The sequence below is a fragment of the Salmo trutta genome, chromosome 12 (genome assembly GCF_901001165.1).
Source record: "Salmo trutta chromosome 12, fSalTru1.1, whole genome shotgun sequence".
In the NCBI taxonomy this organism is placed as follows: Eukaryota; Metazoa; Chordata; class Actinopteri; order Salmoniformes; family Salmonidae; genus Salmo; species Salmo trutta.
The window spans coordinates 82,228,374-82,254,563 of NC_042968.1; the positions used below are offsets into that span (position 1 = coordinate 82,228,374).

General features: G+C 43.6%; 2 protein-coding genes across 7 annotated transcripts in view; both read right to left on the minus strand.

The window, feature by feature from the left end:
* Positions 1–201: 201 nt before the first annotated feature.
* On the minus strand, positions 202–4,193 carry ecscr (endothelial cell surface expressed chemotaxis and apoptosis regulator). The gene is made up of 11 exons (XM_029769991.1): positions 3,828–4,193; positions 3,471–3,521; positions 3,153–3,269; positions 2,997–3,050; positions 2,685–2,807; positions 2,186–2,317; positions 1,959–2,054; positions 1,039–1,072; positions 868–938; positions 586–674; positions 202–457 (listed from the first exon to the last, which is right to left on the minus strand). The coding sequence occupies exons 1-11, from the start codon at positions 3,883–3,885 to the stop codon at positions 449–451; spliced, it is 834 nt and encodes a 277-aa protein (XP_029625851.1). The 5' UTR covers positions 3,886–4,193; the 3' UTR covers positions 202–448.
* A 447-nt stretch (positions 4,194–4,640) lies between these two features.
* Positions 4,641–26,190, minus strand: part of ppp3ca (protein phosphatase 3, catalytic subunit, alpha isozyme) — a 53,380-nt gene continuing 31,830 nt past the window's right edge. Inside the window, exons 5-15 of one of the 6 annotated variants that reach the window (XM_029769994.1) lie at positions 25,659–25,804; positions 25,142–25,281; positions 19,445–19,522; positions 19,206–19,300; positions 12,159–12,284; positions 11,795–11,878; positions 11,452–11,536; positions 11,173–11,270; positions 8,881–8,931; positions 8,372–8,475; positions 6,363–6,554 (exon numbers count right to left, since the gene is read on the minus strand). In XM_029769994.1, coding sequence (XP_029625854.1) covers positions 6,495–6,554; positions 8,372–8,475; positions 8,881–8,931; positions 11,173–11,270; positions 11,452–11,536; positions 11,795–11,878; positions 12,159–12,284; positions 19,206–19,300; positions 19,445–19,522; positions 25,142–25,281; positions 25,659–25,804 — 1,067 coding nt within the window. In that variant the 3' untranslated portion in view covers positions 6,363–6,494. The other 5 variants (XM_029769997.1, XM_029769995.1, XM_029769993.1 and 2 more) reach the window with 5 other exon arrangements.

The following is a 26,190-nucleotide window of genomic DNA, read 5'->3' on the forward strand; positions in this document are numbered from 1 at the left end:
CTGTAAACAGATTTTTCTATTGTGTTATTGACTGTACGTTTGTTTATCCCATGTGTAACTCTGTGTTGTTTTTGTCGCACTGCTTTGCTTTATCTTGGCCAGGTCGCAGTTGTAAATGAGAACTTGCTCTCAACTGGCCTACCTGGTTAAATAAAGGTGAAATAAAATTACAAAATATATGAAACAGAACACACAACATTATCTCCATAAAGGCAGTTTTGATATCATCACACAAATACATGTGATATTTGTATTAGAATGGCAACATCAGACACAATGATAGGCCTAGTTCTAGCTTAATGTATAATATCCCCACAGGTATGAATTCAGGTGCTGTGTGGACTCCAGGTAACTTGATCTCAGATGTATAGAACAATCACTGTACTATTTTGTTTGAGTAGTTTGGTGATTTCTGTGTTTTGGAACGGAACATCTAGGGTCTTTATTTTCACACCAGCTGAAAAAAAGAACACAATATGCAATATTAACTTCAATCCATTGGATATGTGCTTTTATCTATTCTCTATAAGAAGTGGTTGTATCCATTGCAGTTAGTGCTGGTGAAGAGTTATTTCCTGAGCCCACCTTATTGTTCAGTAGGTCCCTGTTTAGCTCCTGCTCCTCATAGTCCAGTGTTGTACTGTGAATGGAGGAGACCTGGGGGGAGTCTGTGTCTGGGGAAAAAGAGAGAGATGTTTTAGGCTCACACCATACTCCCACATGTCTTGTATCACTGTGAATATCAAGCCAATTTCCCCCCAATAATCATCAGCAATTATAACTATTATAAGGAACAAAAACAGAGGCCCCTCAATATTGGTTTGGGGACTATTTCAAAGTGAAGCACTACTGTGACATTTTCCCTACCAGTTTCTGTGTTAATGGTCTTCATGGAGATCAAAGTGATGCTCTCTTTTTCTCCACTAAACGTGACATTGCTATGGAAAAAAATAGATGAATTACAAACATAAACAGAGACACATTCAGTTTTGTCGTACCCTATCAACACTATGCATGTGTATACTTTGGTGTGCATACCTTTCAGACACCACAGAATCACTGCTCTTTTTACCTGTGGAACAGAAACTGTGGTGATTCTCTTTGTCTGGCATGTTTGACATGATACTCTTCATTTACTATAACTACTCTCTTCTCAAGCTGGCATGGCCATAGCTTTGGAGAACCCCAGGCATGAACAAGGCATTCTGCCTTATCCCAAGGGTTCTCAGCTATAAGCGCTGCTTACCGGTGGGACCATGTGAACTGTAATCCAGGAGCTCTGTTTTAATGTTTAGCAACGTCAATAATCATCGCTTGCGATACACTTTTTCTAAACATATTTACATTTACATTTAAGTCATTTAGCAGACGCTCTTATCCAGAGCGACTTACAAATTGGAACGCATCTTTCATATCAGTGGGAAAAAATCTTTCAAATAAAAAATATACACTTACTGTAGCAGGTTTGCACAGATGCATACGGCTGACAAACTACAGTTCCACTACACTTCCTTCCGAGTTATGCTTCCACACAGATGTTAGGAGCGTGCTATATAGCTAATTAGTACATGTGGTTATCTCCGTTGTCTGTCTTCCTTAAACAAGCGCTGTAACATGGGAATATGGCCGTGGGGGAACACTAACCCTAACCCTATAAAGGTGTGTGGTAATTTACATTTAAAAATATATATAATTTCTCACTGACATGAAAGATACATTCCTTATGTTTCCAAAACCGTACCGCAAGCCAAAGTGTGTTAACGTTCAGAACAAGCGTCAGGGCACTTAACAAAACTCCCCCGGCCAGAAGATACCTTCATGAATAAACGCTAATGGTAGTTAGCGTCTAAGAAGAGAGATCTTTACAGGTGTTAACATGGATACACATAACATACATATAGATACTGTTACTCTCATGTATCCATTTTCTCACATGAATGATCATCCTTTACATTTACCTTCCTCCTTGGAGTTGCTGCACTTGTCTTTTAGGTTGACCACTGTTACTAAAACCACCATGATAATGACGAGAATGAGGATTAAACTCATGACACCTGTAGGGGAGCAACATCCCAGACAGAGTTAGTTGTACTCCACCTGAGTATAGGATATTAACATTGCACTGTTACATAACAACGTTTTAATCATCGTCATCATCATCATCATCCTGTATCGTTAAGGGTACCAAAGGCGAGCATGGTGAGGCTCTTGTCCGGTGACTGAGTGGGAGGGATGTCTGTGTGTGTCCCTTTGGGTCCCTCAGGGGAAGTCACAGAGGTCGAAGTAGTTGCTGTTGCAGCAGCTGTTGATCCTAAGACTGAACACATAAACAGGCATGTAAGTCAACTTACAGCAAACACCACATGAGAAATGCTCATTTTCAAAGATATTAGGACATGGAGATTGTTATACGGCACACATGTAAGGTTGACCGTAAATGCAGCTTGTGATCATAACACACAAGTGACATGGCCAGGTCACAGTTGTAAATGAGAACTTGTTCTCAACTAGCTTACCTGGTTAAATAAAGGTTAAATAAAAAAAAGTAAAAAAATGTCCCCTGTGAATGACACATGGCTTTCTCAGAATTCCTCACCTCTGTAAAGCACAGCATTCAGACAAAAGGCACATCAACTTGTCATCAGTAGACAGAGGACTAAGACAGACAGAGAAATAGTGTTTACCTGGTCCAGCAGTAGTGTCTTGTGAGTGCGTACTAGGTATTTTAGTCTGAGCAGAGCTTCTGACATTAGGACACGATAGTGGAATTGAGGATGTGGGTGTCTCATTGTCACTGCTGGTATTTCCTGAAACACATCCACAACAACATCAACAAAACTCTTACTGCCTTAGGTTTATTGTAGCCCTCTGTTGGACGCTAGTCACACAAGGATTTCGCTACACCCGCAATAACATCTGCTAAATATGTGTATGTGACCAATAACATTGGATTTGATTTTGATTTAGTACAGAATGCTACATTTTCTCTGTATTACCAGGTGAGGTTGTTGACTGCAGGACACTGAGGGTTGTCACAAGAGGGTTGTTCCCTAGAAAAACAACAAAATAAACACAATACTTTCTCTCAGTTCTACTCAAACATAAGCAGTGAGAAAACACAGCAGATAAGCCCTATAGAAGACCAGAGTTACCTGGCGGTGAGGTTGCTGGGGATGATGTCACATCAGTCATTGGATGGGCTGTAGTTGGGGTGGTTGCGCTGCCAGCCACATGAATAGTGTTGGATGACAGTGTTGTGGGTGAGGTCACTGTGGGTTGAAATATCTTCATCAAATAACAGTGACCTACATGGTCAGGTGATTCTTGAATGTTGACTACAATATCAGTTTCTGAGGATGGTTAAACAGCTCTGGTGATCAAGCAGTCCCCAGTCAAAATAATTTATCCAACCAAATGAATTCATTCTTAACCAGAGTCAGAGAGTTAAAGCCAACTAGGTCTAAACTCACCCATGGTAACCTCTATCTGGTTGGTCTGATTGATGGCAGATTGGGCTGAAACTGTAACAGACAGCTCTAGTAAGGTCTAGCTTCCACTGAACATCACAGTATCAAAACAGCTTTTGTCCTCTGGCTAATTAAACACATCTGATATCATTAAAAAGCACTATATTTAGTCATCTCCTGTTTCTCTAGCGTGATACGTTTAATGTACAAGTACAATTTCTATCAAGAGAGGAAACTGCTCAAAGTAATACGTTAAACAAATTGGATGTCAAACAGAGAGTTGAAAGACTATTGAAGCAATATCTATGTAAGACTAGTACCCGTAATCTGACCGTGTTGCCTTTATTAATCTAAACCTACCGGCTGGAATGAGGAGAAACACACTCAGCAGAGGGACAGGATACAGAAGCAGATCCATGTCCAAATCCACAGCTTTTCCTCTGTCTGGAGCTTTGCAAATTCCCACTGTGTGTATGTATTATTGAATGTGTAAAATGTGTGGGGTCACTCAGGGCAAGAGAACCCACTGTCATGAACGTACTAGAGAGAGTATGGAGTCTCTCTGAGTGTGTCCGTGTATGGCAGCTCTCTCAACTTGTGGCCTGAGTGTGTGTCTGTGTGTATTTGCCTGTGTTAATGAGAGAGTATGGTTAAGGTCCTGGAAGCGAGATGTTGCCGTCGTGTTGCATAGAGTGGTGGTTAGTAGTTACTTGCCCTCTACCGTGGGTTCAGTGTGAGGTGGGAGTGGTTGCCATGGCCTGTCTGACGCTGTTCCCAGAATTTCCTGTGGAAGAATGGCAGGAAGCAGATGGAATGCCCTCATGGAAACTGTAGAGAAAAGCACATTCGCCCACTGTTTGGGATTCAGGTTGACTGTGAAAAAGCAGTTCCCTTGAAAACAGTGAAGCTGCACATTTTACACACACACGCACACACACACACACACACACACAGAAAAAAAAGTATGAAATTGTATGAAATGTATGCATTCGCTACTGTAAGTCGCTCTGGATAAGAGCGTCTGCTAAATGACGTAAATGTTTATGTAACTTTATCCCACGGAGCATATTGTATTGGGCGCGGCCTAAATTGTGAAAAGGCATCCTAGTCCCATCATGTTGCACAATGTGAGAATATATTTCCTATCTATTGATGAGAAACTGGAAGCCACACTATTGGTTCATGCATATTTTATTCAAGAGTAAAAAACGTGATTTGTCCCATAGGGCATGCTTACAATGTGTGTATCGTTTATGAAGTCAAATGGCAAAACTTAGTTCCGGAGAAAATTACAAGAAAAAACTGTCACAAAATCCATGAAATTCCTTCTTCAAAATAAACCACGTCTAGACCAAACAAGGATCAGAAAACAGTGGAAGGAAAAAATAACCTTAAGCTTAATTGTGAGAATAATACCAATATCATCAAGAATTATAATGAGAATATATTGTTTTCCTTTTAAAAGTAAGTGAGACACAGGATTTTCATTGTGTCCAATTTGTTTACATTTGAACAAACCATGCGATCATGCTTTGGCAGCCTGAATGTTGCTTTTCACTGAGTAATATGTTCATTCACACAATTGAACAACTTCTGTACACCAACAGAACAGAAAAAGGCTTCACACCTTAAAAAGAGCATATGTGACTGTACAGCAAAACAATCAAATTAAATAAACCAAGAGTAATGTAAAAAACTCAAAATATTGATGAAAAAAAATGAAAAACAAAATAATCAAAGGACGCAAGAATAAAAAATTATTATATAAAAAACAAAGGGCAACTTTACAAAGAAAATTTGATGAAATAAATAATTCAAGTCTACTATATTGAAACATCACAATTATAATGTCACATATCAATAAGGAACTTAATTGCATGCATCGATGCGTTCCATACCGTGGATGCTGTTAAAAAACGTTGTCTTCGTTATTGTCCATCTTTATAACTCATTATATATATATATTTTAGATCATTTTTTACTGCAACAGAAGATTTGACGTTCTATGTGCATTCTCTCTTTAGTTACAGGCAGGTGAGAAACAATCAGGTAGAGGGTGACAGAAGGTAGACCCCGAGCTGGGACATGACAGACTGTGGCTTTGGTTGGTGGAGAGGCCATAGTCAAGCCCATGTTCCACCCCTACCCCTTCCCCCGCAGGCTCATGGCATCTTACCACAAAATAAATCAAGAAAGAAAAGTTTTCAGGTAAGATCGCATTGCAAGTAGTAAAATCTACATATTTTTCATTTTCAAATGTCCTTTCTTACAAACAAGATTTAGTATTTTTTTATTTGTATTCATTAATACTAGTAGCAAAACATGTTGACTAGCGAGATCATTTCTGTATGAGATGAGATCTTGAATGAAACTCTGATTCAAAATAGTAAAATGTGTGTGTGACATGGTACTGTACCAGAGTGTCTGGTGTCAGACCCCATGAGGACGTACTGTAACAGACATGGGAGAACGCGTGGGACTCCAAACCCTGCCCACTTGGTCTGTGATCGGATTGAGAGAGGGAACAACAAACACACCCACAGGACCACACCCCTGGCCCTCATCCCAACAGGTTCCCCTACATCCCGCCCCGCTGGCCTCTCCTCTCCTCCTCCCTGTCCTAAGCTCTGGCCCCACTCCCTTCTGTGCTCAGTTTCCCTTTGTGGGGACCTGGCGTCTAAAAAATAAACCACCTGACCCATTTGAACGAGATGTAACATTTGATTTGTTTCTCTAATTGGATGAAAGAGCAGCAGGCGGTAGATGCAGATGTTGTGTTGTCTGTGGGTGTGTTATGTTATGTCTATATTCTGAGGCCTGATATCACGATTTGGCGATGTCTTGGCGCACAGCACGGCAGTCACATGGACTCTGGGGCGGGCCGCGGGGCAAAACATCACTGGCTGTTGCTGTCGTCATTGTCATTGTCTTCCGTGCCGTTGGCCTCGGACATGTTCATCTTGCCCATGGACTGTCCCACGTGGTTGACCCCGACTCTTCGGGGAGGCATGCGCTCATTGATACGGTCTAGGCCCTTGGCCTCCTCGAAGCTGGCAATCTTATGCTGGGGAGAGAACCCACGGATGGCTGCAGGGAGGACAGGTGGGAGGAGAGAGAGGACATACAGGGAATCAGTATCACTGTATCATGACATAATTTATAAATTATAAACCTTGATTTTAAATCCTTTGATATACCTCTTTGTGCACTCTCATAGGAAAATGGTTAAACATAACCTACATTATATGCTTTTTACATAAAATATTATTGGGAAGTACCATACTTTGGCCTGAATGTAAGGCTTCATTTAGACAGGCAACCCAATTCTGATTCAACCCAATTCTGGTCTTTTGACCAATCAGATCAGCTTTGAAAAAAAATCTGCTGTGAAAAGATCTGATGTGATTGATCAAAATATCACCTAATGTTGCAGGCGTAAAAGAAACATACTGGTCTTAAGAAGAAAAAAAACTGGCGGGGGAGGTTCTCTTCTGCACTGTTCAACCAATCCAGTAAATGTGGAGGAGGAGTTAAGATGGAGTGTCGCCTTGGTAATGTCCAAAAGCAGAAGTCGTGTCGCAGGCTTTCTTTCTATTTCCCATGAAAATTGGAATATCCAGTTGTTGGGGACTCGGCAGAGGATAGAAATGGGCTGCCTGTCTAAACGCAGCCCTTGAAAATGTTTATACTTTTGCTACGTTCTCATGTCACACAGCAGTCAAAGCTAGCATTGTGAATTCAAAGATATTTTGACACAAGTATTGAAAGACATCTGAACACAGCTGAGAGTAAAATAAAGACGATTTGAATAGATTTAATTGTGGACAGAGTGATATCAGAAACCTTAAGATATCCACAGGCTCCTCTGAAAGAAATATCTGAGAGAATGAGTCAACGACACTCAGCCAGCAACTCACAGACAAACAACCACGATTTACAACGTTTACAACAATAGAACCCTCCTTTACTAGAATAGCACACTTGTTTACAACAATAGAACCCTCCTTTACTAGAATAGCACACTTGTTTACAACAATAGAACCCTACTTTACTAGAATAGCACACTTGTTTACAACAATAGAACCCTACTTTTCTAGAATCGCACAGTTGTTTACAACAATAGAACCCTCGTTTACTAGAATCACACACTTGTTTACAACAATAGAACCCTCCTTTACTAGAATAACACACTTGTTTACAACAATCGAACCCTCCTTTACTAGAATTGCACACTTGTTTACAACAATAGAACCCTTGTTTACTAGAATAGTACACCTGTTTACAACAATAGAACCCTCCTTTACTAGAATTTCACCCTCATTTACTAGAATGGCACCCTCCTTTAATAACTTAGACAAACTTCCCCTCGTGGAAAAGCACCCTTGTTTGCTAGAATAGCACCCTTGTTTACGGTTGTTATAATTATGTATCATGAAGCCAACATGACATTACAGTACCAGTTGCATGACATAATCATGTGTAATCATGTGTATCACGTGTATTAGTTCATGCTCGTTCACTTAAGCCTGTCGCGATGCAGGTAGATGTTTAACTGCAGCTGTCAAATGCTGCATCATGACATTGTCAGGTCATTGTGAGAGCATCAGGTGTCCAGAGACTCCAGAGACGGAAGAGGAAGCGAGACATCTCACACGCTCCTTTTTTCTGGTTCATATACAGACAACAAACTAAGCAGACCAGACCCAGCTGCTAACGCATTGGTGCCTATTGGAGAGCCACTCCTTAAGCAGACCGGATCTCTAAAAAAAAAAATTCAATGGTAAATGGCCTGAGTGGGACATCTTCATTTATTCACTATCTTTGGAGACTCTATTGTTCACATAGATGACACATCATGCTCATGATACCATTCATTTGACTTCATGATGCATACTGTATTTCACCTTAGCGCTCGCCTGTCTCCTGTTCTCCCTGCATGCGATGCATCTTTGAACCAGATGGGGGCGGAAGATAAGCCAGATCCAAAAAATAAAAGAAGGAATCATGCCTGAGCATAAAAAGATACCCAAAACTATCATGCAGCTCTTGGTAGCACCTCACTTTGCATGACTTAAATTACTTACATACAATAACAAATCCATGTGTTTATATTTATGTGTAAGGCATCAAACTTGATCAAACTTCGAAAAGGCTTTGTTTTTCCTGAGCACACCATGTAATTAATGTAAAATACATCTCTTGATCCTTACATCATAACTGATATAGTTGAGATATCTTGTAATCAAGATACTGCAAAGTTCCGTGCTACCCATTCTAAATCCAACTGTCCCCCTGATAAGTTGTTAAATGCAGGCTGAATATGTACTACTATTGTAACTGATGGGTAGTTGACCCAATGCATGTCCTGCAGGCCAGCCTGCTGAGAGGAGTGGGGTGGGGGACACAGCTTTACCTTCTCCGTCCTCAGTTTCTGTGTCGATTGCTTCAATGGCCTCGGTGGTGGCTGGGGGGGGAAAGGAGGGGAGCGAGTTACTTCTGACAAAGCCATGCAGAATGCAGAATGCAGCCCCCGGCGGTAGGTAGGCAGCTAGCTAGAGACCAGCAAGAGACCAGGCAGTGAGAGACGCATGTGCCGCAGCAACACAGCCAGACTGAGTGGCCAGAGGCCTGGGGAAGGCTGGGCTTGAGAGACTCTGGAGGGCCACAGGACCTGACTGAACTCGTGGGAGGAATCCAGAATTTCGAAGGTCAACTCAATGGGAGTAAACACAGGTGAGGTGAGATGACTGGTGAGGTGAGATGGTGAGATGACTGGTGAGGTGAGATGACTGGCGAGGTGAGACGACTGGCGAGGTGAGACGACTGGCGAGGTGAGATGACGAGGTGAGACGACTGGCGAGGTGAGATGACGAGGTGAGACGACTGGCGAGGTGAGACAGTGAGGTGAGATGGTGAGATGACTGGTGAGGTGAGATGGTGAGATGACTGGTGAGGTGAGATGACTGGCGAGGTGAGACGACTGGCGAGGTGAGATGACGAGGTGAGACGACTGGCGAGGTGAGACAGTGAGGTGAGATGGTGAGATGACTGGTGAGGTGAGATGGTGAGATGACTGGTGAGGTGAGATGACTGGCGAGGTGAGACGACTGGCGAGGTGAGATGACGAGGTGAGACGACTGGCGAGGTGAGACAGTGAGGTGAGATGGTGAGATGACTGGTGAGGTGAGATGGTGAGATGACTGGTGAGAGACGACTGGCGAGGTGAGACGACTGGCGAGGTGAGACGACTGGCAAGGTGAGATGGTGAGGAGAGACGACTGGCGAGGTGAGACGGTGAGGTGAGACGACTGGCGAGGTGAGATGACGAGGTGAGACGACTGGCGAGGTGAGATGACGAGATGACATGAAGAGATGACTGGTGAGGTGAGATGGTGAGAAGACTGGTGAGAGACGACTGGCGAGGTGAGATGATGAGCTGACTGGTGAGGTGAGATGATGAGCTGACTGGTGAGGTGAGATGATGAGCTGACTGGTGAGGTGAGATGACGAGGTGACTGGTGAGGTGAGATGACGGGGTGACTGGTGAGGTGAGATGACGAGGTGACTGGTGAGGTGAGATGACGAGGTGACTGGTGAGGTGAGATGACGAGGTGACTGGTGAGGTGAGATGACGAGGTGACTGGTGAGGTGAGATGACGAGATGACTGGTGAGGTGAGATGACGAGGTGACTGGTGAGGTGAGATGACTGGTGAGGTGAGATGGCGAAATGACTGGTGAGGTGAGATGACTGGTGAGGTGAGATGACTGGTGAGGTGAGATGACTGGTGAGGTGAGATGGCGAGATGACTGGTGAGGTGAGATGGCGAAATGACTGGTGAGGTGAGATGACTGGTGAGGTGAGATGGCGAAATGACTGGTGAGGTGAGATGACTGGTGAGGTGAGATGACTGGTGAGGTGAGATGGCGAGATGACTGGTGAGGTGAGATGGCGAAATGACTGGTGAGGTGAGATGACTGGTGAGGTGAGATGACTGGTGAGGTGAGATGGCGAGATGACTGGTGAGGTGAGATGGCGAAATGACTGGTGAGGTGAGATGACTGGTGAGGTGAGATGACTGGTGAGGTGAGATGACTGGTGAGGTGAGATGGCGAGATGACTGGTGAGGTGAGATGGCGAGATGACTGGTGAGGTGAGATGGCGAAATGACTGGTGAGGTGAGATGACTGGTGAGGTGAGATGGCGAAATGACTGGTGAGGTGAGATGACTGGTGAGATGAGATGACTGGTGAGGTGAGATGGCAAGATGACTGGTGAGATGACTGGTGAGGTGAGATGACTGGTGAGGTGAGATGACGAGGTGACTGGTGAGGTGAGATGACGAGGTGACTGGTGAAGTGAGATGACGAGGTCAATGGTGAGGTGAGATGGCGAGATGACTGGTGAGGTGAGATGACTGGTGAGGTGAGATGGTGAAATGACTGTCTCTCTCTCTCTCTCTCTAGTGTCAGCTGTAGCTAAAGGGGGCAGAATGTGCAGGTCTCCAGAGTCAAGGATGGCTGCCCAAACCTGGGTCAGAAACAAAGGGACCAGAGGACGAATACGAAGACAAAGACCCACGGAGAGAGGGAGAGCGACGGAGACTGTGACAAAGAGAAGAGTCACAGTGATAGAAAGAGGAACGGACAGACAGTGAGGGGAGGGAGGGAGGGATAGAACAGCCCTGGCCTGGGCCTCGTCCTCACCACTCTGTAGGGTCTGTTTGCCCCCGGAGAGCACACCACTGGGCAGCATGCCAGTAGGCGTCAGACCCTTCAGCGTCAACACGTTCTCACTCTCCTCCCTGCAGGACACACGGAACAGCACCACATACAGGTCAGAGGACATCCACAATGGTCACTCATGTATGCTTCTACTGTATATCCACTCTATTTTAATAACTCTATGCTCAGTATTAGAGATGTGTTCATGTGCAACAGCTACAGTAGAAGGCTGATGTGAGGCGAGGTGGAGAACGTTTTTACCGAAGCACTTTGAACATCGTGGCCATTTTCCCAATGGCACGGATCTTGTTCCTGATCACCTCCTTCCGAGCTGCAGCTGCATTGGCTAGAAAGAGACAACACTCATTTTCAGATATCAGGAGTGAGTCTATGGGCCACATTGAAATGATCCATATATATTCTTTACTGGTAATTCAATGAGCCCCTCATAAAAAAATAAACACCCAGAGGACATATCATCTACGAATACCATAATAGTACATGCTTTTACTTGTTTATCGGGACCTACTGTATGCCAGGGAGAAGAGTGTGAGACGCTGCAGTTCTAATGGGCTCTTAACAGTACTGTATACCAGTGACTCACCATCTAAGATCTCTAGGTCGTCTCCGTCGTTCATGAGCTCGTCGTCAGAGCAGATGCTCAACACGTTCACCAGCATCTCTGTGACTGGAGAGAGGTCAAAAGCTATCAGATGAGGGCGCTGCTGTACATATTTGTTTACGATAAAATGTAGCAAGAGGGTAAATCTAGAAGAACACGGTCATCTCTGAGCCCATCAGTCAGAGAACATGGATGTGTCCTGCTGAATGTTTGTCTAGACTAGCAAATGAAGATGTCTCTCACCACTCAGCTCAAATGAATGATTAAAATTATTAAAACAGCGCATATAGTCATCATTACACATAGATATGGTCTACTAAGGATTGGGAAAGGATGGTAGTGGTACCTTTCTCCCCCACAAACGGCAGGGACCAGGTGAATACGTCCATGAAGTTGGGCAGCCAGTAGGGATGAGGGGAGCAGTTGAACTGCCGGATGTTCATCACGTTATTCTCATACTTAAGTACTGCAGCTGTGGAGGGGAAAAAACACAAGGGTCATGTAAACATAAAAATGTCTGCATCTACAAGGATACACACATACTACACAAAACATAGTAGGTTTACAGAAAGAACACAGTAAGAAACGTCCATCAGTGTGTTGAGCACATCACGCTGTACATCACTGAGTGATACATTCATCACGCTGTACATCACTGAGTGATACATTCATCACGCTGTACATCACTGAGTGATACATTCATCACGCTGTACATCACTGAGTGATACATTCATCACGCTGTACATCACTGAGTGATACATTCATCCCGCTGTACCTCATAGAGTGATACATTCATCCCGCTGTACATCACTGAGTGATACATTCATCACGCTGTACATCACTGAGTGATACATTCATCACGCTGTACATCACTGAGTGATACATTCATCACGCTGTACATCACTGAGTGATACATTCATCACGCTGTACATCACTGAGTGATACATTCATCACGCTGTACATCACTGAGTGATACATTCATCACGCTGTACATCACTGAGTGATACATTCATCACGCTGTACATCACTGAGTGATACATTCATCACGCTGTACATCATTGAGTGATACATTCATCACGCTGTACATCATTAATGCCGTGGATTTCTCAATTTTGAGCCCACTCTTATATCAATGACGCAGCATGCGTTATTTTGCTGTGAGCGTATGCATGACAATACGTTTGAAATCCTGTCAATTCCCAAGACAGCATTGTTTTTTCCCTCTAACACCAACGTGCCATGCCTCCAGTTGCGGACAGAAAATAGAGCATAATGATGTGCTTCTTCTGCAGGCATATTCACAGTGACTGAAAGGACCAAAGAAGGTCATTTTGAAGAAAACAATTTGAGAAAAAAAAGCACATCTTTGAAACAGCAGTGGTTGATGGGAGCTAGCTCTTGGATTATTATGACAGTCCTTCCCTATTTTACTTCCACTATATACAGGATAAGCATGATATGAGTTTTGTTTCTTGACAAACAGATGCAACAGGAAGGAACCTTTTTACTCAAAGAGGTAACACAATCCATGAAATCAAACAAATTCTTTAAAAAAATAAAATAAAAGACATCTGTATAAAACAATGAAGAACATCTAATAATCTATCAAATCACAGCAAGAGCAGAGGTGTAATTACACACTGGCTGTTCAGAGTTGCCTGAAGATAGTAGGCTGGAACAACGTCTTATGGGGGTGCACACCTTGATATGTGTATGTGTTTGTGTGGGTGTGTGAGAGAGACATCGACACAGTGAAAGAAACAGACAGAGACAGAGGAAGAGACAGAGACAGGAAGAGACAGAGGCATAGTGACAGACAAAGAAAGAGAGAATCAGAGCGAGAGAGAAACAGAGGCAGAGACAGACAGAAACAGAGAGAGAAAAAGACATAGCAACAGGCAGAGACAGAAACAGAGGAAGAGATAGAGACAGAAACAGGAAGAGAAAGGGACAGAGACATACACAGAAAGCGACAGAGAGAAACAGGACAGTGACAGAGAAAGGAGATGAGATGATCAACCATTAGGTGCACCTCTTGAGCCCCAGAAGTGAAGTGCTGACACTGATCCATCAGGAGATATAAAGCTACATCCAGCCATAACGACAGTCCCTCCCACACTCTTACCATGGCTCACTATCCATCTCCATCAAGCCACACAATGAACAGCACCCACCAACACACATATGATCCAACATACATTCTGGTTCACATAGACTCATACGTTAACACTACAAATGCATACCCTTATATATCAAATAAAATACACAAATAATATGGAGAAATATTCAGACCCCTTGACTTGTTCCACATTTTATTTCTGTCATGTGTGCTCCCTCTCTAGCCTCTAGGTCACCAGGCTGCTCACAATGGCGCACACCTGTCACCATCGTTACCCGCACCTATGCGTCGTCAGACTCACCTGGACTCCATCACTTCCTTGATTACCTGCCCTATATATGACACTCCCTTTGGTTCCTTCCCCAGGTGTCATTGTTTCATGTCTGCGTTGTTCGAGGTTTTTGGTTTGTATTACGTTTATTTTATTAACACCCACTCCCTGAATTTGCTTCCAGACTCTCAGCGCACATCATTACAATTACGTTACAGCCTTCTTCTAAAATTGATTAAATAGATTTTTCCCTCATCAATCGACACACAATACCCCATAATGACAAAGCAAAAACAGGTTTTAGAAATGTTAGCTAATTTATTAAAATAAAAAAACAAATACCTTACATAAGTATTCAGACCCTTTACACAGTACTTTGTTGAAGCACTTTTGGCAGCGATTACAGCCTTGAGTCTTCTTATGTATTATGCTACAAACTTGGCACACCTGTATTTGGGGAGTTACTCCCATTCTTCTCTGCAGATCCTCTCAAGCTCTGTCAGGTTGGATGGGGAGCATTACTGAAAAGCTATTTTCAGGTCTCTCCAGAGATGTTAAAGTCTGGGCTCTGGCTGGCTCACTCAAGTACATAAAGAGACTTGTCCCAAAGCCACTCCTGTGATGTCTTGGCTGTGTGCTTAGGGTCGTTGTCCTGTTAGAAGGTGAACCTTCGCCCCAGTCTGAAGTCCTGAGCGCTCTGGAGCAGGTTTTCATCAAGGATCTCTCTGTACTTTGCTCCGTCCATCTTTGCCTTGATCCTGACTAGTCTCCCAATCCCTGCCGCTGAAAAACACCCCCACAGCATGATGCTGCCACCACCATGTTTCAACGTAGGGATGGTGCCAGGTTTCCTCCAGACGTGACACTTGGCAATCGGGCCAAAGAGTTCAATCTTGGTTTCATCAGACTAGAGAATCTTGTTTCTCATGGTCTGAGAGTCTTTAGGTGCCTTTTGGCTGTCATGTGCCTTTTACTGAGGAGTGGCTTTCATCTGGCCAATGAGCTCAAATTTAATTTTGATTCAAAACGCATTAAGAAGGAAAAAATTAATATCTGGGAGAGTTTGCTGGTGACACTTTCAGTGATTTATTTAGAATTCAAGGCACACTTAACCAGCATGGCTACCACAGCATTCTGCAGTGATATGCCATCCCATCTGGTTTGCACTTAGTGGGACTATCATCTGTTTTTCAACAGGACAATGACCCAACACACCTCCAGGCTGTGTAAGGGCTATTTTGACCAAGAAGGAGAGTGATGGAGTGCTGCATCAGATGACCTGGCCTCCACAATCACCCGACCTCAACCCAATTGAGATGGTTTGGGATGAGTTGGACCGCAGAGTGAAGGAAAAGCAGACAAGTGCTCAGCATATGTGGGAACTCCTTCAAGACTGTTGGAAAAGCATTCCAGGTGAAGATGGTTGAGAGAATGCCAAGAGTGTACAAAGCTGTTATCAAGGCAATGGGTGGCTACTTTGAAGACTATCAAATATAAAATATATTTTGATTTGTTTAACACTTTTTTGGTTACTACATGATTCCATATGTGTTATTTCATAGTTTTGATGTCTTCACTATTATTCTACAATGTAGAATGAGTAGGTGTGTCCAAACTCTTGACTGGTACTGTGTACAGTTGAAGTCGGAAGTTTACATACACTTAGGTTGGAGTCATTAAAACTCCTTTTTCAACTACTCCACAAATTTCTTGTTAACAAACTATAGTTTTGGCAAGTCGGTTACAACATCTACTTTGTGCATGACACAATAAACTTTTCCAACAATTGTTTACAGAAAAATTATTTCACTTATAATTCACTGTATCACAATTCCAGTGGGTCAGAAGTTTACATACACTAAGTTGACTGTGCTTTTAAACAGCTTGGAAATTCCCAGAAAATGATGTCATGGCTTCAGAAGATTCTGATAGGCTAATTGACATTATTTGAGTCAATTGGAGGTGAACCTGTGGATGTATTTCAAGGCCTACCTTCAAACTCAGTGCCTCTTTGCTTGACATCATGGGAAAATCAAAAGAAATCAGCCAAGACCTCAGAAAAAAGTTGTAGACCTCCACAAGTCTGGTTCATTCTTCGGAGCAATTTCCAAACGCCTGAAGGTACCACGTTCATCTGTACAAACAGTAGTACGCAAGTATAAACACCATGGGACCACACAGAAGACGCTATCTGTCTCCTAGAGATGAACCTACTTTGGTGCGAAAAGTGCAAATCAATCCCAGAACAACAGCAAAGGACCTTGTGAAAATGCTGGAGGAAACAGGTACAAAGTATCTATATCCACAGTAAAACAAGTCCTATATCGACATAACCTGAAAGGCCGCTCAGCAAGGAAGAAGCCACTGCTCCAAAAGCACCATAAAAAAGACCGACTACGGTTTGCACATGGGGACAAAGATCGTACTTTTTGGAGAAATGACCTCTGGTCTGATGAAACAAAAATAGAACTGTTTGGCCATAATGACCATCGTAATGTTTGGAGGAAAATGGGGGAGGCTTGCAAGCCGAAGAACATCATCCCAACTGTGAAGCACGGGGGTGGCAGCATCATGTTGTAGGGGGGCTTTGCTGCAGGAAGGACTGGTGCACTTCCCAAAATAGATGGCATAATGAGGGAGAAAAATTATGTGGATATATTGAAGCAACATCTCAAGACATCAGTCAGGAAGTTAAAGCTTGGTCGCAAATGGGTCTTCCAAATGGTCAATGACCCCAAGCATACTTCCAAAGTTGTGTTAAAATGGCTTAAGGACAACAAAGTCAAAATATTGGAGTGGCCATCCCAAAGCCCTGACCTCAAACCAATAGAAAATTTGTGGGCAGAACTGCTAAATTCCCAATCTGGCCCTCATACCATCACGGCCACCTAATCATTCCCAGCTTACCATTGGCTCATTCATCCCCCTCCACTCCCCTGAAACTTACCTGGTGAAATAACAGTAAAATAAAAACTAAATAAATAAAAACTGAAGAAGCGTGTGCGAGCAAGGAGGCCTACAAACCTGACTCAGTTACACCAGCTCTGTCAGGAGGAACGGGCCAATATTCACTCAACTTATTGTGGGAAGCTTGTGGAAGGCTAACCGAAAAATTTGACCCAAGTTAAACAATTTATAGGCAATGCTACCAAATACTAATTGAGTGTATGTAAACTTCTGACCCACTGGGAATGTGATGGAAGAAATAAAAGCTGAAATAAATCACTCTCTCTACTATTATTCTGACATTTCACATTCTTAAAATAAAGTGGTGATCCTAACTGACCTAAGACAGGGAACTTCTACTAGGATTAAATGCCAGGAATTTTGAAAAACAGTTTAAATGTATATGTACAGTGGGGGAAAAAGTATTTGATCCCCTGCTGATTTTGTACGTTTGCCCACTGATAAAGAAAGGATCAATCTATACTTTTAATGGTAGGTTTATTTGAACAGTGAGAGACAGAATAACAACAAAAATATCCAGAAAAACGCATGTCAAAAATTTTATAAATTGATTTGCATTTTAATGAGGCAAATAAGTATTTGACCCCCTCTCAATCAGGAAGATTTCTGGCTCCCAGGTGTCTTTTATACAGGTAACGAGCTGAGATTAGGAGCACACTCTTAAAGGGAGTGCTTCTAACCACAGCTTGTTACCTGTAAAAAAGACACCTGTCCACAGAAGCAATCAATCAATCAGATTCCAAACTCTCCACCATGGCCAAGACCAAAGAGCTCTCCAAGGATGTCAGGGACAAGATTGTAGACCTACACAAGGCTGGAATGGGCTACAAGACCATCGCCAAGCAGCTTGGTGAGAAGGTGACAACATTTGGTGTGATTATTCGCAAATGGAAGAAACACAAAATAACTGTCAATATCCCTCGGCCTGGGGCTCCATGCAAGACCTCACCTCGTGGGGTTGTAATGATCATGAGAACGGTGAGGAATCAGCCCAGAACTACACGGGAGGATCTTGTCAATGATCTCAAGGCAGCTGGGACCATAGTCACCAAGAAAACAATTGGTAACACACTACGCCGTGAAGGACTGAAATCCTGCAGCGCCCGCAAGGTCCCCCTGCTCAAGAATACATATACATGCCCGTCTGAAGTTTGCCAGTGAACATCTGAATAATTCAGAGGACAACTGGTGAAATTGTTGAGGTCAGATGAGACCAAAATGGAGCTCTTTGGCATCAACTCAACTCGCCGTGTTTGGAGGAGGAGGAATGCTGCCTATAACCCCAAGAACACCATCTCCACCATCAAACATGGAGGTGGAAACATTATGCTTTGGGGGTGTTTTTCTACTAAGGGGACAGGACAACTTCGCCGCATCAATGGGACGATGGACGGGGCCATGTACCGTCAAATCTTGGGTGAGAACATCCTTCCCTCAGCCAGGGCATTGAAAATGGGTCGTGGATGGGTATTCCAGCATGACAATGACCCAAAACACACGGCCAAGGCAACAAAGGAGTGGCTCAAGAAGAAGCACATTAAGGTCCTGGAGTGGCCTAGCCAGTCTCCAGACCTTAATCCCATAGAAAATCTGTGGAGGGAGCTGAAGGTTCGAGTTGCCAAACGTCAGCCTCGAAACCTTAATGATTTGGAAAAGATCTGCAAAGAGGAGTGGGACAAAATCCCTTCTGAGATGTGTGCAAACCTGGTGGCCAACTACAAGAAACGTCTGACCTCTGTGATTGCCAACAAGGGTTTTGCCACCAAGTACTAAGTCATGTTTTGCAGAGGGGTCAAATACTTATTTCCCTCATTAAAATGCTAATCATTTTATAACATTTTTGACATGTGTTTTTCTGGATTTTTTGTTGTTGTTATTCTGTCTCTCACTGTTCAAATAAACCTACCATTAAAATTATAGACTGATCATTTCTTTATAAGTGGGCAAACGTACAAAATCAGCAGGGGATCAAATACTTTTTTCCCCCACTGTATGTATATAAAAACTCTACAAATACATGGAATAGACAGACTGACCTTTGTTGTTATAAACGTCAAGGTAGTTTGGCGCTGAGAAGATGGTGATGAGGGAGGGGAAGCCGGTGGTTTGGCTCTTCCGGTACATGCGGTAGCTATAGGACAGCACAGAGAGAGAGGGGAACGGTTTTCAGGTTAATCATCTGGATGAATCATCTCTATTAAAGCTAAAAGTGTTTGTAAGACAGAGAAAGAAAAAGATATAAAGAGAGAGAGAAAGATGTGGCGTTGGTACATACCCGGCATCTTGTGCTTCATGTGCTCGGATGACTGATAATAAGTTATTGTTCTGTAGGAACTCACATACAGCTGGATAACTGCACGGCAGAAAAAAAGGAGAGAAGGTTTCGGGATGGCATTTCTATATTCACACTGTTTGACACATATAACAGAGCAACACAGCTAGCACTGACCTATGTAACTAAACAACATGCAGAATACATACTGTAAGTATTGTGTAACATAGCATACCTGAATACACAGTGGAAAAACACTATATGACTATATTACAGTCACAAAACAGAGAATAAAATATGATACCCTTGGTCCAGCCACAGACTAGAACACTGACATTGTCCTACAACACAACAAAACAGTTCAGAGCATCAGCAGGCGTCAGTGTGTTGTTATCAGAGCACTGCTCAGTATGATGTAAGTCAGAGCAGCCCATCCCATCCCATCCCAGCCCAGCCTATCCCAGCCCATCCCAGCCCAGCCCTGCCTATCCCAGCCCATCCCAGCCCATCCCAGCCCATCCCAGCCCATCCCATCCCAGCCCATCCCAGCCCATTCCAGCCCAGCCCATCCCAGCCCAGCCCAGCCCAGCCCAGCCCTGCCTATCCCAGCCCATCCCAGCCTATCCCAGCCCATCCCAGCCCATCCCAGCCCATCCCAGCCCATCCCAGCCCATCCCAGCCCAGCCCTGCCTATCCCAGCCCATCCCATCCCAGCCCATCCCAGCCCAGCCCTGCCTATCCCAGCCCATCCCATCCCAGCCCATCCCAGCCCATCCCAGCCCAGCCCATCCCAGCCCAGCCCTGCCTATCCCAGCCCAGCCCAGCCCAGCCCAGCCCATCCCAGCCCTGCCTATCCCAGCCCATCCCAGCCCATCCCAGCCCAGCCCTGCCTATCCCAGCCCAGCCCTGCCTATCCCAGCCCATCCCAGCCCTGCCTATCCCAGCCCATCCCAGCCCAGCCCATCCCAGCCCATCCCAGCCCATCCCATCCCAGCCCATCCCATCACATCCCACAGCTCCCAGTTTGCCCCAAAGCAACCTAATACCACTCACTGGCTCAAAAACACAACAAACCATGTCAGCTATTATTTGACTGCTAACTAGCTGTCAGTTCTACCCTGACAGGTAATGTGAGAGGGTTGCTACATTTCCCCATCCTTTAAGCCAACTGTTAACAAGATGGCCGGTTTGACAGCATTGTTCCTCCGCCTCTCTCTCTTCCCTCGATACAGATCACTCCTTCCCTTCCATCTCTCTTCCTATCACTTGCTCCAGTTTGGGCTGGAGGAGTGGGTTGTCATAGCAACAGCTCATTGCAGAGCCCCAGGGGAATTGTGGGATAGATGGCAGTGTTGAGCTGATACCGGCCCCTGCCCGGACTCTTGTTTTACACCCACGATGCATTTCAACCGCCTGGTTTGGAGTAGGAGGTTCCTATGCACATGTGTACTCCTCCTCTCATCTCCTCTACATCCCTCTCCTTCAACCTCACAACCCCCGCCAGCAGTCTAATGTATCACCCCTCTGTATGTCACTCCGTCCTGCTGATTCAGACAGAGATACAGTTTTAGCTTCAGTTTTAGCTTCAGCTTGATTCCATTCCAATTCCTGAAGGTCTGAATGTGTACATGGTCATATAATCCTATAGTCTATTTTGTGAGATGATGAACAGAAAAAATAGAGACTATGATCGCCATAATTAAAAGATGCACATTTCTGTTAAATTATGAGATTCATAAAATAACAGGATAACAAAGGTTATGAAAAAATGGTATGCACATGCTGACGACTCAAGCTCACATACTGATTGGCCCGAATGTGCATAGTTTTTTAATCCATGGCTCAGTTGGTCAGAGGAGGGGGTCTTCTCATATCTGTGTCAGATTTGGCTCCTGGGGCATTTCTCTGAACCTGTGTATTGGTAAAATTTTCAGGTGCTGAAACCTTAGGGTTACAGGGTGACTGATGAGAATCATTACAGAGATGTTCCCTGAAGAAAATATTGTAACCCCTCACTGACAAACCAGGCCATAAGCCTTTTCACCTCATCATATCAAAACAGGCTCAGTCCACCACCTAGCAACAAGGATGCTGGGTGGGACTACATAAAGTGTTTTGTGGCTGTCTGATAGTTCCCTTAATGTTTTACTGTGGTCAGTCAGAATGAGACAGCACACATAAACACACAAAGCCGTTTAAACCTGGACATAAGCCAGCTGGGATCCGTCCACACCACCTACTATCACCAGGAATACCATATTCCCCCTCACAAACTGACTGACCAACACCCTGAGAGGTGCACTTGTTTCTGTGTGTAAATGCATCTAATGAGGATGTGTTAACCTAACCCAGCCATGCATTGTACGAAACGCTCCATCCATCTCAGGGCCACCCCTAACGTTTTGGGGGCCCTAAGCAAGATTTTTTGGGGGGCCCCCAACCACCTTGCAGGCAAAACATTTTAGTGCCCTCCCTCTTGGCAGTGGACTTTTTTTTTTGCAGTGTTAGAGTTCATTTCCTGCAACTCTACACATTTTGCCATCGGATGTAGACAAAATGTTACAGTGTTAAAGTTAATTTCCTGCAATTCAACACATTTTTCCATGAAGTGGAGAGAAGTTTTGTAGTTTTAAAGTTAATTTCCTGCAGTTCTAAATATTTTGCCATGACTTATGCCATGTTCAAATGATATCTGAGTAAGAGTGACTAACAAAATCATTGAGGGCCCCCTGGGGGTCAGGGTCCCTGGGCACATGCCCTTCTTGCCCAGTTGGTAATTTGGTGATAGGTTTAGATACAGTGGGGTCCAAAATTATTGACACCCTTAATAAAGATGAGCAATTATGACTGTATGAAATAAATCATTAAATACTGAGGTACGCTGCATGCTCAAAACATTTTGAAATTCTATTATTTTATACTAATATAACTGCTCAGAGAAAGAGATTCTGTTTAAGAAGAGATTTTAAAAAACTCAAAAGGTAGGGGTCAAAATTAGACACCCCTAAAGATTTTTATGAATAATGTAGACAAAAGTCTAGTATTTGGTCCCATATTCGCATGCAGTGAGTACAGTGCATCAAGCTTGTGACTCTGTTGGATGCATTTTGCAGTTCGTTTTGGTTGTATTTTATATGATTTTGTGCCCAATAGGAATGAACGGTAAATTGTGTATTGTGTCATTTTGGAGTCACTTTTAGTGTAAATAAGAATAGAATATGTTTCTAAACACTTCTATATTAATGTGGATGCAACCATGATTATGGATAGTCCTGAATGAATTATGAATTGAAAGTTACAGAGGGTGAAAGATCATATCCCCAAGACATGCTAACCTCCCCTTTTATTGGTAATGGTGAGAGGTAATGGTGAGAGGTTAGCATGTCTTGGGGGTATGCTCTTTGACCCTCTGTAACTTTCTCACTCATTATTATTCAGGATTTATTCAGGATTCTCCGTAATCATGGTTGCATCCACATAAATGTAGAAGTGTTTAGAAACATATTCTATTCTTATTTGCAATAAATTGACTCCAAAATGACACAATACATTATTTACCATTCATGATATATCCATTGTTTAGCTGGAATAGAATGTCCGTATCCTGTATATTTGACTGTGATATGTGGTGGTCCCACCTAGCGATCTCAAGATGAATGCACTAACTGTAATTCGCCCTGGATAAGAGCCTCTGCTAAATGACTTAAATGTCAAATGTAAATGTTTTACATACAGATCTCATATTACTGTACTGAATTATTATTGTTATTTTTTTTATTAATATTGGTGTCACAAATCTATTATTTGTACATTTATTTATAAACAAATATATTTATTTGTTACATTTGACTGTGTAAAACTGAGTAAAAGCTAGCAGTGCTACTTATTTCTCTGAGAGTGAGCATATATAGAACATTTTTGTAAAAAAACACGAGTATTTGTCTCTCTGAAATGAAACCATCAAGTGATAGATATGAAACAAATACAGGTCTCTCATTGAACAGCCCCATGCCTTTATTAGATGGTGAAAAAAACACAACAATCTCTTCCATAATTTCTGTAAACAATAAAAACTAATTTACCAACATTTCTGAAAATGGATATAGCGTTTTGGAATTAAACTCTTCAATTGCAAAACTGCTGATGCACTACCAAATTTTGAAATTGCACATTGTGTATTCTACTTTTTTTTTGCGTGTACTTTTCTCCCCAATTTCGAGATATCCAATTGGTAGTTACAATCTTGTCCCATCGCTGCAAATCCCTTACGGACTCGGGAGAGGCGAAGGTTGAGAGCCGTTCGTCCTCTGAAACACAACCACGCCAAGCCGTACTGCTTCTTGACACACTGCTCGCTTAACCCGGAAGCCAGCCGCACCAATGTGTCGGAGGAAACACCGTACAACTGGCGTCTGAAGTCAGTGTGCATGCGCCCGGCCCGCCACAAGAGTCGCTAGATCACAATGGGACAAGGACATCCTTGCCGTCCAAACCCTCCCCGAACCCGGACAACACTGGCCCAATTGTGTGCCGCCTCATGGGTCTCCCGGTCGCGGCCGGCTGCAACACAGCCCGGGATCTAACTCGTTTCTGTAGTGACACCTCAAGCACGGCGATGTAATGCCTTAGACCGCTGCGCCACTCGGGAGGCCCGTATTCTACTTGCTAACTCTCAAAACAAATTTGAGACCCAGATTGAGTTTCTTTTTTGGGGGCCCCCTAGCGGCCGTGGGGGGCATTAGTCTACCCGCAGTAGTATACCTGCAGTAGGATACCCGCAGTAGTATACCCGCAGTAGTCTGTAGTCTGTGTATAGGCAGAGGTTGAGCTAACCCATCCCTTCCTGCCTCCAACCCCTCTACCCCTCCCCTCTACCCCTCCCCTCAGCCACTACCATCCACAGCCCCATCAAAGTTTCGTCAGCGTGTTAAATATTTAAGTGTGAGAAGGTTTACTCAGGAAATTTAAACAAACAACAGAATAACGTCTGTGCCCTGAGCTCCTGGAGAGCCTATTGTATGAAGCACATAGATCCAGGGCTTTCCGCCCAAATTCCCTCGGCACCCAGAATGTAGGTCAGAGCAGCGGCTGCATCTCACACAGACATGACATATGACACACACTATGGCTTACAGGATACAGAGGCAACACAGATGCACATAGGTGGTGTGTATTTATGTGCTGTATATCTGTGTGTGTGTGTGTGTGTGTGTGTGTGTGTGTGTGTGTGTGTGTGTGTGTGTGTGTGTGTGTGTGTGTGTGTGTGTGTGTGTGTGTGTGTGTGTGTGTGTGAGATAGGATTTATTCCTTTTGGTTTGGAGGTACAGATGTAAGATCTTCATTTGAGCTAGTTTGCTATAGCAGGAGAATAATCCTGAAGCAACAGGAAATGTGAATTATTATGTGGATTACAATTAATGTAAATTTTTTGTAGGAGTTGATACATTTTTCCTTAGGGCAAATCAAGTCTAACATTTTAAAGTGGAAATGGCAAACTTTAGAATAATTTTTAAACCTAAAATACACAACAAATGTGCACTTCCAGCTGTGCAGGAAAATTCTCAACAACAAAATAGTGATCAAATTAAGATCCTACATCTGTAATTGTTTGGACAACAGATCCAGACCGTGGTACCTGATGGCTCAAAAAACATGAGGAAGAGTAATGAGAGAAAGGGTTGAGGTGGAGAGAGAGCTGACCTGTAGAAGTAGGAGCAGCCTCGGACTGTGTTGTGGCTGAAGAACTCCTGGGTCTTCTCGTTGCCAAAGTCCTCCAGAGGATCAGACCACAGTAGGTCACACATGGGCCCAAACGCTGGAGGCTCCTTGAACCGGTCTATCTACAGCAGAGAGAAACATGCTGAATTCAGACACAAGCAAATACACACATTTTCAAACACAAAAACATAAACATGCACACACACACACACACATGCAGATTGGCAGGCACATATACTCATAAACACACACATACACTCATAAACACACATATACACACACAAACACACACACACACACACACACACACACACACACACACACACACACACACACACACACACACACACACACACACACACACACACACACACACACACACACACACACACACACATACAAACCAAATGCACATATACTGTACTCAAGTATGCAAAGACAAAAGACACAGTCAATGTGATATTCCTATGCATGGCTCAGTACTGCTGTGGTGCAGTACCTTCTTTATGTCGTCTAAGGTGTGTATTTCCGGTGAGAGTCCGCCGTGGACACACAGGAACTGCTGGTTCATGAGGGCAGCCAGGGGAAGGCAGTCAAAAGCATCCATACATGAATCATACACCTGCTCCGAGTACTTGATTTTACCTGATTACCACAGAGAGGGGCAGACAGAGAGACAACTAGATCAGTAGAATGATACACACAGGGACTCATCATCAGTAAAGGTGGAATCCGGATATGAGAGATGGGCTAATAGCTTCAATTGTTATAGAAGCTGCCCATTGACATTAACGCATGATTCAAACGTAAGAGAGATTTCAGCCTGGAATGGATACTCCAAGAAAGAACCAACACAATAACTCATTCTCAAGATCATCCAACCATCCTCTTTCTATACTCACACACACAGAAGATATGCTGTACTGTGGGATGAAACTGAGCAGAGATAAACAGGATAACCCCCATCATGCACTTCTTCATGGATGTATGAATAGAGACCTAGAGAACACCTCTACCTTCTGTCCCATTCC

What these genes read in the sequence shown, in the direction of transcription:
- ecscr (XM_029769991.1), bottom strand. Translation starts at nt 3,885, where the DNA reads ATGGATCTGCTTCTGTATCCTGTCCCTCTGCTGAGTGTGTTTCTCCTC. An exon ending in CCAGATAGAGGTTACCATGG is followed by an intron (nt 3,270 to 3,470) that starts GTGAGTTTAGAC and finishes TTCAACCCACAG; the next exon opens with TGACCTCACCCACAACACTG. An exon ending in CAGCAACTCCAAGGAGGAAG is followed by an intron (nt 1,073 to 1,958) that starts GTAAATGTAAAG and finishes TCTGTTCCACAG; the next exon opens with GTAAAAAGAGCAGTGATTCT.